At 36.8% G+C, this 13018-nt stretch overlaps 1 protein-coding gene across 15 annotated transcripts in view; it reads left to right on the plus strand.

Moving 5' to 3' along the window:
* Positions 1-13018, plus strand: part of LOC111153485 (calcium/calmodulin dependent protein kinase II delta) — a 326696-nt gene that overhangs the window by 226165 nt on the left and 87513 nt on the right. For 10 of the 15 annotated variants that reach the window (XM_022512565.1, XM_022512533.1, XM_022512557.1 and 7 more), the window contains exons 5-6: positions 9559-9624; positions 12718-12790. In XM_022512565.1, coding sequence (XP_022368273.1) covers positions 9559-9624; positions 12718-12790 — 139 coding nt within the window. The remainder of the gene's footprint in view (positions 1-9558; positions 9625-12717; positions 12791-13018) is intronic. The other 5 variants (XM_022512551.1, XM_022512542.1, XM_022512609.1 and 2 more) reach the window with 1 other exon arrangement.

Below are 13018 nucleotides of genomic sequence, written 5' to 3' on the forward strand. Positions count from 1 at the left end.
TGTGGTAAAATACACGTAGCATAAAGTTTGTTCTCTTAGCCATTTTTAAGTATAGTTAAGTGTCATTAAGGTACATTTACATTGTTGTGCAACCATCATCACCAACCATCTACAAAATTCTTCATTTTGCAAAACTGAAACTCTATACCCATTAAACAATAACTCCACCTTCCTCTCTCCCCTGAGTTCCTGGCATCTATCATTCTACTTTCTGTCTCTATAAATTTGACCACTCTAAGTACCACAGTACAGTATTTGTCTTTTTGTGACTGGCTTACTTCACTTAGCATAGTGTCCTCAAGGTTCATCCATATTGTAGCATATGACAGGATTTCCTTCCTTTTTAAGGCTGAACAATATTTCTTTATCTATAGGTACAACACTTTGCATATCTCTTTATCTCCTAATGAACATTTGGATTGCTTCCATGTTGTAACTGTTGTGAATAATGCTGTTGTGAACTTGGGGGTACAAATATCTCTTCAACACCCTGCTTTTAGTTCTTTTGAGTATATATCTAAATACAGAATTGGTGGGTTATATGGTAATTCTAGTTTTAATTTCTTCAGGAATTGTTGTACTGTTTTCCACATCAGCTGTACCATTTTATATTCCCATCAACAGTGCACAAAGGTTCCAATCTCTGTATCTTCACCAACACTTGTTTTCTCTTTTTCTTTCTTTTCTTTCTTTCTTTCTGTCAGTCAGCCATCCTAATGGGTATGAGTGGGCATCTCATTGTGGTTTTAATTTGCATCAAACTTTTTTTCTTAATGTATAGCTTTACAATTTATTCCTTTCCCTCAGGATGCATTCATTTTGTTATACACATCTTTGTAATACATTGCCTGAGTGTTTAATCAAACAATCCTAGATTAAGGCATCTTGTTAAACCACACACACACACACACACACACACACACACACACACACACACGCAGATTATATAATAAGCCTAATGGCTGATTTTCTCATTTGAGGTTGGTGATATAAACAGAACAAAAAATAACCCTTTCATTTCTGCTTTTGCTTTATTCTGTGTGCCCTTAACTGTGGTTAGCAGTGTTGTTTTCATTCATGCTTTTTCTTGGTCATTGAATAGGGAAAAACAGTTTAAGAATATGAGTTATGAGAGTGGTTCATATTTTTCATATGCATTCATGAAAGCTAGGTGGAATGAGAAAGGAATTGTAATGTAGAATTGGCATGAGTTTTAGGACTGAGGGAGGGTACAGAAGGTATCAGGTGTAAAAGTAAGGTGAGAGAAAATGAAATCCAGAATGATGCTAAAGGGATAGATTCAGCAATTAGAGATTAGGCAGAAAAACAGGAGTAAATTAAGTGTTCTTTTGAAGGCTTTTGAACCATGCCATCCTATTCCTCTTTCCCACTCTGCTTAGTGAAATAGGTTGGACAGAGCCCGTGAATATACCATCCTGCTTCTAATATCCCAAATTGTGCCTCCCCCAGTAAGTTGCCTCTCTCCTTCTGGCTAGAATCAGTTTTGAATGGAACAGTTCCAATGGCCTGTCTCGGTTTTATCATCTCAATTATGATTCTTTGTCTGACTCCACAAATCTGTTTACATCATGATCAATAAGAAACTCTTTGGACCTTCTATTAAAGCAAACTCTCAGCCTTTTTAAATTTCCATAATCCAATTTGGAATTCATTCAGAAAATCATTTCTGAACAACTTCAGATAGTCCACTACTTCAGAGGTGTCATCAAATATTTGGTGTTCAGCTAGAAAATAACTTACATAAGAAACTGATCTTAGGGGTGCCTAGGTGGCCAGTTGGTGAAGTGCCTGCCTTTGGCTCAGGTCATGATCTTGGGGTACTGGGATTGAGCCGCTTGTTGGGTTCCCTGCTCAATGGAGAGTCTGCTTCTCTCTCTCCCCCTGCTCCTGTGCTCACTCTCTCTTGCTCGCTCTCTTTCTCTGTCTTGTGCTCATGCTCTCTCTCTCTCAAATAAATCTTTTTTAAAAAGAAAAGATAAGAAATTGATCTTAGCTAAATAAGATACTAACAATGGTATTAAGAATGAAACCAGGGTTGTGCTTTGAATCCCTCCATCCCCAATTTGCATCAGCTCCCCCCTATACCTACCATTGTAGCTTTTTAAAAAAAAAGATTTTATTTATTTGAGAGAGAGGGAGCTTAAGTGGAGAGGAAGAGCAGAGGGAAAGGGAGAAACAGACTCCCCACTGAGCAGGGGGCCTGATGTGAGGCTCAATCCCAGAACCCTGGGATCACGACCAGAGCCAAAGGCAGATGCTTAACCACTGAGCCACCCAGGCATCCTACCACTGTAGCTTTAATGGGACTGCAAGATACATCTGAGTCTGCTCATGTCATGGTTATACCACTTGATTCATCTTGAAACACTGATCATTGACCATGTACTTTGAAAGTATCCAAACATATGAGAGAGGCATAATGTCAAATGAAGTTGGACATACAGATGTTCTTGTTCTCTGTATTTATAGTGACAAGAGGCATAGGGTCAGTTCTTTAAAAACTGAAATATAGCTAGCTGTCTTCCAAAAATTGTAAAAACACCATGCTTTTATTCCCTTCTCAATCTCTAATCCAAACATATGCTTATAATGAATTCAAATAATTCTGCGTTTGTGATCTGACATGATTAGTTCATAGACAAACTCTGTCTTGTGGGAAAGATACTACAAGATCCAGAACTGAGATAAAGGATTTCTGGGGGAAAACTGCTTGAGAAATCCTTACCGTCTTATCAAAATATAATGGTAAGTGATATGATACCAGGAATTAACCAACATTATGGCATTGACATATGATATTCTCACACATATACCTCTCTTTGAGATATAAAACTCTGGAATCATTCACTTGAAAGCATTTTAATGAGCTTGTCAAAGGCACTATGACTCCGCTCTAGTTATTTTATAGTGAACACAGAGGACATTCTTCCCTCCCAGAACTACCATACTAGTAGAGGGACAAACATTAAACAAATGAGTACATAAGCAAACACATAATTATAATGGTGACAGGTGTTATGAAGAGTAACATAGGGTTCTGGGGGGTAAGATAATGTAGATGAGTGGAGGTATAAAGATATAAAATTAAAACTAAATTTTAAGGATAAGAGGGATTTACTCACCAAGTAATAGTGGCAGACAGGTTGGGAATGTTGGGGAAGAAAGATAAGCATGTGAGGAGGCCTAGGGATGGGAAGGAGTTTAATGTACTTGAATAACTGGAGGAAGGCCATTTGTGATTGGAGCAGGAAGTGTCAAGGAAGGAGAAGGAGTGTCAAGAAGGGTCAGAAGGCAGGCAGAGTACAAATTAGAGAGATACTTGAAGCCCATGTCCAGTAGCAAAGGGCAGCTATTTAAAGGGCTTCCTGTAGGCATCAGACAAAATATGAAACATATTTAAAGCTTTTATCTGGAGAACTGATGGCAGAGGGGAAGTTCGGCCAATCAAGAAGCTTTTGGAGAGGTACAGGTGACAGACAGTGACTCTTCGGGCTTGTAACATTGTAGTGAAGATAGAAAGAAGTCTTAATTCAAGATCTATTTCGGAGATAGAATCAGCAGGATTTAGTTAGAGATTGGTAGATAAATAATACAAATGATAGGAAAGTTTCACCCTCAGATTCTAGCTTACAGGTTAAACCATGGAACTGTGGACAGATACTTATGGTTTCATTCACCCATTTAATTATGTAATCATTTATTCACTCAGCGTATTTATTAAGGTCCTTCTGTATGTCAAGGACCTGTAAGGAAACTGAAGATACAGTGTTCCATTGTAGATATCTGCCTAAAGTCCTTTGCAGCAGTGGTTAGCTTGATTGACCATAGATGTTAAAACATGGTGCTGAGAAGACCTAAGTTCTTAATTATATCTCTGTAGATTTTATTCCCTTAGCTCGGAGGTTCTCATCAAGGATGTCTCGGGAGCCCAGAGGGGGGTGACTGTAAATGGTGTAAATAGACACACTCATTGCTACACTGACAAGGTAGCACCATTGGCACCTAGTGTGGGGCCTGGTGCTAACAGTCTCGTCATGCAAGGGACCATCCCACATGGCCAAAAAAGGTGGTAACACTCCTGCTGATGAACACTGGTCAGCTTTACTTTGACCAGTGACTTAGTCTCCAGCCCTGGCCAGGAGTTTGACTTTAAAAAAGAGATATAGAGGCACCTGGGTGGCTCAGTCAGGTAAGTGTCTGCCCTGCGCTTGGGTCGTGATCCTCTCCTCTGCCTGCTGCTCCCTCTGCTTGTGCTCTCATTCTCTCTCTCTTTCTGTGTCAAAAAAATAAGTAAATCTTAAAAAAAAAAAAAAAAAAGATATAAATGGAATGCCTTTACATCAGTATTCTTTCCAGTCTTTCTGCGTGCTCCTTTGAGCTCTCTAGAGAGCCTTGACTTGCTCCTCTGCTCTCCAGATTGTGTCCAGGGGGCTCCAATTAGGGCAGCACAGATGAGAACAAATCCCTTTCCCTTCTTGTGCTATGTGTTCTTGGGAAAAGCCTTTAATTTTCATTACTTGCGTTTTCTTAATTGCAAAACGGAAATAGCACTAGTATCTACCTCATGGGCATGTATTGTAACCTATAGAGACTTAGAACAACACATGGCCTTTGCACATAGTAAGCACCCAATGGGTATTTGCTGTTATCGTTCAACCACATAGAAGGCAGTGTGCTGGGCATCATGAAGGTAGGAGATGAACACATCACCGTTGTAGCTTCTGTCTTGGAGGAGATTACTAGAAGACATGCCTATCACCCAAATGCAAGGCAGCATATGATATGTTTTTTGACAAAAATCTGACTGTAGTGATTCTTTGTTAACATGACTCCAGCTAATGTTGGAAGCCCTAACATTCTGGAGATTCTGCTCAGAGCCTTGGATTAAAGGTCTGGTGGCTTCAACTCACTGGGTTTATTCTTCAGCTTTATACTTAGTGTTTGGGAGGAATTGCTTCTTTTTCCAGGGGATATTCCTGGCCTTGCTTTGGTGAGGTTACCTCCTATTGTGAGTTAGCTGGGCTTTCCTCTTGGTTCCTGTTTTCCAACTTGGCTGCATCCTGAGATTCCTGGGTTTCCCCCCACCACCTTGGGCAGTTCTAATCACTATAATATTGCTGGTTCTTGGGTTAATGTGGTACCATTTGATCTTCCAAGCCCAGTTTTGCACTATACTGTCTGCTTAGACTCATAGCCAAGGCTGTAATCCTACTGAAGTTTTATAAAGGTTTCATTCAGGGACGCCTGGGTGGCTCAGTTGGTTAAGCAGCTGCCTTCGGCTCAGGTCATGATCCGAGCGTCCTGGGATCGAGTCCCACATCGGGCTCCTTGCTCAGCGGGGAGCCTGCTTCTCCCTCTGCCTGCCACTCTGTCTGCCTGTGCTCATGCTCTCTCTCTCTCTCTCTCTAACAAATAAATAAATAAAATCTTTAAAAAAAAATAAATGTTTCATTCAGTATGAAACTACTTTCAGCCATTTCTGATACAAATCATATTTAGACTAGGAAGAAAGGAACAATTCATTCTGCTGGATAACACAAAATGAACCAACATCCCTATAAATAATAACAGCAACAAAAATATTTATCTTTTTGATATGTGAAATCTCATCTTTTCATGATTCTAGGATTATCTTATTTTTTTCCCCTGGAAGCCCTAATATTCTAGAGATTCATAAATGATAATTAATGCTTCAGATATATAATTGATATGCCTCATATCATAGCAGTATTCCAACATTCATTTACTCACTAAGTCTCTACTTCATTAACAGTTTATTCATGAGACTGATTTAATTTGACTTTGTATGAAATTTTACATAGCACACTAAAAATTTTTTTAAAATCTGTAATAACTACTGCTTAATTTTGTGCTCCATTAAGCAATAATGTTAGTATAGAAGTATGTTAAAAGTTAGAAAATGTAATAGTTTATCTTCACAGCAGCATGTTCTATTAGAACTCCATTTTTTCCTTCCCAGACATTTATTATACATGTAACAGAAATGATAAAATGGCTTCATTTGCACAAGGATATTTTTAAGTAATGGGAAGAATGAATGTTAGAAAATGAGAAACAGTGCTATCAGAGATGCTTAACATAAAACTCTGTACACCTTAAATTTCTTTAAAGCTAGGATAGTTCATTGAAAATTACCAGAATGGTAGGCCGCGAGAGTTTTTAATATTTGTCTTTAAATACAAACACCTAGAAATAAAACCTTTTGCTATAGAGAGCCAAATTAATGTTTTCTTTTTCCTTTTTAAGTGCACATAAAGTCCAGACTTAGAGTAAATGGACAGCATGATCTTCTGACTTGGTTAATTCATGTAATCATTACTTCAGTACTGCTTAATTGAGCAAATATTATGGGTTAGATGCTGTGGTAGCAATAAGTGGTAGCAGTAAGTTGTGATTCTAGTGATTTAAGACATGACAGTATACTTAGGGAGCTACTATAAGCAGCAATTTCATTAATGGCAAGAAGGTGTTTTGGGGTGCCTGGGTGGCTCAGCAGGTTAAAGCCTCTGCCTCCAGCTCAGGTCATGATCCCAGGGTCCTGGGATCGAGCCCCTCATCAGGCTCTCTGCTCAGCAGGGAGCCTGCTTCCTCCTCTCTCTCTCTCTCTCTCTGCCTGCCTCTCTGCCTACTTGTGATCTCTGCCTGTCAAATAAATAAATAAAATCTTTAAAAAAAAAAAAAAGGTGTTTTGTTTTTTTTTAGCAATGAGCTTTTTATTCAGTATCTGTTAAACACTTTACAAACCACACTTGTGTATAATAGAGAATCTCTAGGTACCTATGATCAAAAACAAAGATAAATATGGATATATATCATATTCAACTTAGTCACATTCAAAGAAAGAAATCCCACAAACTATTATTATCATTATAGGGATGATAATGGATTTGTTGGAAGTATCTTCTATCTAATACTTAATTATTTTGTATTATAATTTATCTTGGGTACATTATGTGATTGTATTATTATTGTTACTCTAACTGGAGATAAAAACTAACTAAGCTATTAAACGGAAGTACATGTACCTGTAACCGTGGCTTTCAGAACAAACCCATATGTAGTTTTAAATAATTTTAGAGGCACATTTTAAATGTAAAGAATGAAAATAATGACTCAAGTCTTTTTTTTTTTTTAAAGATTTTATTTATTTATTTGACAGAGAGATCACAAGTAGGCAGAGAGGCAGGCAGAGAAAGGAGGAAGCAGGCTCCCCGCTGAGTAGAGAAACTGATGCTGGGCTCAATCCCAGGACCCTGGGATCATGACCCGAGCGGAAGGCAGAGGCTTAACCCACTGAGCCACCCAGGTGCCCCTAAATGTAAAGAATGAAAATAATGACTCAAGTCTTATAGGTTTTATAAATATCCAGAATACCATGAAGAAGAGTCAAAGTTGCATAAACTTTCAGACACATTAAGTTTTTAGTATTGCCTCTTTTCCTTTAGGAAAGGAAAATACAGAAGAAAATAATAACTGGTCATCTCTGGAACATTATTATTTGATGATTTAGAACTTACTAAAGCAAATGAAAAGTTTTTTGAAAAGCTATCTTAAGAGTAATTTTGTCTCCCATTCCATAATGAACATTCACCAAGCTTTATACCTTCACCCAGTACTTTTTCTTTTCTTATTTTTAAAGATTTTATTTATTTACAAATAAATATATTTGACAGAGAAAGAGACACAGCAAGAGAGGGAACACAAGCAGAGAGAGTGGGAGAGGGGGAGGCAGGCTTTCCACTGAGCAGGGAGCCCAGGGCGGGGCTTAATCCAGAACCCTAGGACCCGAAGACCATGACCTGAGCCAAAGGCAGATGCTTAACAACTGAGTCACCCAGGCGCCCCCGTCCAGTACTTTTTCAAATGACCAATGCCTTCTAAACTTCTGAGAAGACTGACAGTGTAATTGGAATGGTTACACTGTGTGTGGATTGAGAGCAGGGGCTGTGAAATTCATGTCCCACCTGTGCCGCTGAAGTCTTGGGCAAGTCACTCTTTATATGTCCATGTTCTTGTCAGTAAACTGAGTTAGTGGTAAAACTCAGACAATAATTGCAAGGATTTTTGCGTTAATATAATAGTACACTGTGTAGCACATAGTAAGCAAATGTTAGCTATCACAAGGTTAAGCTCCAAAGCTGAAATTTCCTTTTAAAATCAAGCCATATCATAAAAGAGGAAAAAAATGGCTGATAAATGCATGAGAAAATGGTTCACTTCACTAAAAATCAAGAAATATTAACATGCAGTAACTTTTCTAACTTTTTTTTAAACTGGAAAAAACCGGGCACCTTCGCAACAGGCAACCATTGTGGAAGGCAGTTTGCCCTGTCCTCGTATACATAAATGTCTATCTCTTTATTTCTTATTTTAAATAAAGAAAATGTTCTGACATGAAATGGTGCCCATGACCTAATGTGAAATGAAAATACAATTAGCATGATTTCACTTTTGTGGAAAAATGTGAGAAAAAAATATGTGGTTTTTTGTTTGTTGGTTTGTTTTTGGTGTGTTTGCAAGGGAGCAGTGTGTTTAAAGATACACAGAAAGTTAAAGGGATATGAATAGTTAAAATTAGTTTATTCTGGAGAGTGGAATTGGTGTTGAGAGATAAGGGCTTGGTACACGTCCATATTTTTTTAATTTTGCCAAAAAAATTATGTTAAAAACATGTATTGGGGTGAGGAGGACCTTAAGCCAGAGAATTACTGGTTGGGGAATTCTAGCCCCAGAACAGCAGAAATGGATCCCAAAGGTAGTTATATCTACTTATGTAGAGAGCCTTGAAATCCCTGGTTTGAATGTACTTTGTAGAGTAACTAAATCCAGTTGCTGAGTTGTGGGAAAGTCTTCACTTAAAGATGGAGAATAGACGTGGCTTCTTAGTTGGCAAGGGATCAGTGCTGCCTTCTAGGGACATTTCCAAAAGCCCTAGGTCTGTGTTCACTGGCAAATGCATGGAGCATAAAGAAAATTGGTGTGCTTAACAAAGAAAGTCTAGGTAGCACTCAGCCCAAAAGTGGTATGTATTTTGAAAGGCCACGTCTAGCCCATAAAGGCATGTTTATTGCATTTTAAAAAATAAGCCCTTCCAGAGAGATAAAACCTACAAACACATACTCTGCAGGCTTGATAGTGATCATCTTCTCTTATTGTTCAGAAAATGTTTCTAAATTGTTTCACGCACTTCATCAGATCTTAGTTAATATTTAGAGAATTTAAATGAAGAGTTTCATAGAGATTATTTTGTGTAAGAGATATCACTGAATATATTTATGTCATACAGAAAATTGTGTCCTCAGGATCTAGCAATAGAAAGACATGTAGAAAAGAGGACATGTTTAGATCAATGTAAATTGTTATGAGAACTGTTAAGTCTTGTAATGTTTTACAACACCTTGTTTTGGTAATTTTCAAAGTAATCTGAAAACAAAAATCTACATGAATACGGTATAATTCCATTGATGCATATTTTTGTTTTCTTTTCTAATGTCAGTATCTTGTTTGTCTTTACAGAGTTACTGGAGGTGAACTGTTTGAAGACATCGTGGCAAGAGAGTATTACAGTGAAGCCGATGCCAGGTAAGTGACTTGCCCCAGGGGCAAGATACAAGACTTAACATTCAAATGACATTTGTTCAGTATATCTCTTTAAAAATGCATCATAACCCTTAGTATTTATGAGACTCTTATAATACCATCTTGGACAACTTCTCATGATGAGTCCCTCTTAATTGCTGTTTCTCTCTCTTAAGGATTTCCAGGATAATTGTTTGGGGAAAACAAAACTAGAATCTGGTCTAAAATAGCCTCTACAGTTAGTCTTTTTAAAAATAAATAATAAAATCTGTACTCTACCTGGAAAGATTTCTGCTAAAGAAATTTACTTTTTTAGTGAAGTTAAGAGACCAAAAATTCAGATTTTCTGGTCTCTAGGTCCTGAGCTGCCCATTATGGCAGCCATTAGTAACACATGGCTGTTTCAATTTCAGTTAATTACAATTAAATAAAAAATTTAGCTTCTCAGTTGTACTAGCTATGTTTTGAATGCTGAGTGGCCATAAATGACTAGTGGCTACCAATTGGACATAGCAGATATAGAACATTTCCATTATCACAGAAAGCTCCACTGAATAGCCCATGTTTAATCAGAGACCATAAAAAGAAACAGACTACAAAAATCCAGTGGTCTCCTTAAAGCATTATTAGCTGTTTAACTCTTTGGAAATTCCAGGATGGCTTTTGGAAACCTCATATGAAAAATATTTATTCAGATATTTCAGAGGATTCAAAGGATTTTCTAGCCTTGTTAACTGGCATCATCTTTACAGAGGTTAACAATGGCTATACATTTTCTCTCATTTGAAACTTCCTAGGCTACACAAAGCCAACATTTTTGGAGTGAAGTGACATTGATTTACTTGCCTAGACATTAGTTAGACTTTTTCATGTTAGTTTTCCTTGGCATTTCTTTATACATATTCAGTAGTTGGTACTTAATTTGAAAGATCTGGCCTTGAGCTATTGACTCATTATTAACAATGTAAATGAGATGTTGTGAAAATTAGTTACTTACTGTCTGCCCCCATTCTCTAATTCTTTCAGAGCTTCCTAAAGCTTGCTAATCCCACTGTAGCCTGCACTCAGCAGATAGTCAGCTGATAGCAGGTTCCCTCCCCATCCCTTCAAAATAGCATATGCACACACAGGCTCACTTGCAAATCTCTAATTAATCTTCTTGGTTTTATGCCAGTTTATGACATTCTGTGAATCTTATCTGTACATGAGTACAGTCTAATTTTTAATGGAATTTTTATTGTCAAAGTCAAATAGAAACTTCTGTTTCATTTATACTATCATGAGTGAATCATCACTTGCTCAGTTCACCCCAGTTCCCATGTTAGGGCCCTGAAAAGGAGCTTCAGAGTAGCCTTGTGAGTAGCTATTTGCCCACTTGCCCTGAGAGAGTAATAATTTTAATCAAGGTAGTTAATAAGTTAGGGTGTTACATTTAATTTTGTTTTTTGAAGTTATGTTAAACAGGTCATTGTGTTTGAAAAGTATTGTTTGAAATTAAAATAGAAACTTTTTTCACTGTTGAAGAGCCCTATAGATAATAGGGGAGACCCTATAGGTTGGATCATTTTATATGCATGTTTATATTAGGTTTTCAAATTCACTAGAAGTGAGTATTTTTTAGGATAGGTCTCAGACAAAATGAAGCAGAAGGAACATTCTCTTCCCAAGAACAAACATAAAGAAGAAGTCTTTCCCTACTAGTCCTCAGGAGCTGAAGAATTGAATCCCTTCTCACCAGTAAAAAATGACGAAGTTTATTTAATATGAATTATTATGTACTTTATTTTGCATTATTCATTAAGCCTAATGACTTATATCTGTGGTTTGAGAAGAGAAAGTGAAATATTTCTAAAATGTAGTACAAAGTGAAGGAGAAAAAAGTCACAGTATTTAAAAAATAATTACCAACACTCAAATAAGCTCTGTTATCAAAAACCAACCAAGGTTTAGCTAGCTCTTTTGGTGGGACTCTATAAAGAGTTAGGGCTGGATAATCATAACCTTGATCGGTTTTTTACATTCACATTGTAAAAAATCAGATGGTGATTACTTTTTATAATTCAAGAATTTACTTTCAAGTAATATTATTTTGTACATTAAATAGTTGAAAATGTCCTTATTAAAATGTTTGCTAATGAATGTAGCTCAGTACATAACATGCATTTGAGTTGCACAAATGTAAATTTATACCAAATGTGTCAGTGTGATCTATATTATTTTATGTCAGCTGACAGCTCATGGGACCTTACAGGTGTCAATCAATGATTTATCCCCTCTAATTTAATTAGCTGTCTGACATCAGTGAGCCTTTAATAAGAATAGTATAAATTGTGCTTTTTGACATAGTAGTAAGGAAAGTTTTCCTTCACTGAGTATATGGAAATATATCTGACAATTACCAGTGTTCCAGGGGATTTAAAAAAATTTTTTTTCCATAAGTGCCTACTCCTTCTCCAGAGTATGCCTGTCCTGAAGAGGGGTTTATTTTATGTCATGGGTTTACTTGAAATTCCCCTCTGTTATTGGAGACTTGCATTAGTTTTCCTCTTACTGTATTCTTCAAGAAGCACCATTTCTAAGTCAAAATGATAAATGTGTCCCTCCATTTTTTTTAACCCTTGTTTCACCTGCCACTTCATCTGTGTGTACCCTCTTGTTTCAACACCTATGTTTAATTGTGACCTCAGATTTTAAACAGTTTAGATGTGTATGAGAAATACCCATTAATTTTATATTGCTGAAGAATTTTCCCAGAACATTATGGGAATATTTATAAATTTTTCTCCTTGAGTATAAGAATTTTTACTTCTATATACAAGTGATTTAATCTGTACATTTTCAATGGGAAAAAAAACACAGCTCAAATTGTTTTGTCTGAACACGTCACAAACTCTATGTTGGATGTCATTTTTGTTAGAACCAGAATTAGCTTTATTCAGCATTATTAAATTACAGTGTAAAGCTAAAAAAGATGTGAGAAAATATAATTTTTGTTTGTTTGTTTGTTTCGTTTTAACTTTCATTTTATTTTGTATTCAATGTGATTATGTACCTTTAAAATGTTCTCCCTTCCATTCTGCCCTTGTATCTTTACAGTCATTGTATACAGCAGATTCTAGAAAGTGTAAATCATTGTCACCTAAATGGCATAGTTCACAGGGACCTGAAGGTCAGTATATGGAGTCCATAAATCTGAATCAAAGGAGGTTTTTTTGTTTTGTTTTGTTTTGTTTTATCTGGGGAAAGGGCAGAGGGTGGGTATTTAAAATGGTTCCCTTGCCTTTCCCACTTTTTCCCTAAAATGACTACATGATGAAATGATAATGCATGATGCCTCTTTCAGTTTGCTCATCTACAGGCTAAATATACATCATAGCAAAAAGGGAAGGACAATATT

Source organism: Enhydra lutris, unplaced genomic scaffold, assembly GCF_002288905.1.
Source record: "Enhydra lutris kenyoni isolate GAN:26980312 unplaced genomic scaffold, ASM228890v2 scaffoldscaffold3, whole genome shotgun sequence".
Classification (NCBI taxonomy): Eukaryota; Metazoa; Chordata; class Mammalia; order Carnivora; family Mustelidae; genus Enhydra; species Enhydra lutris.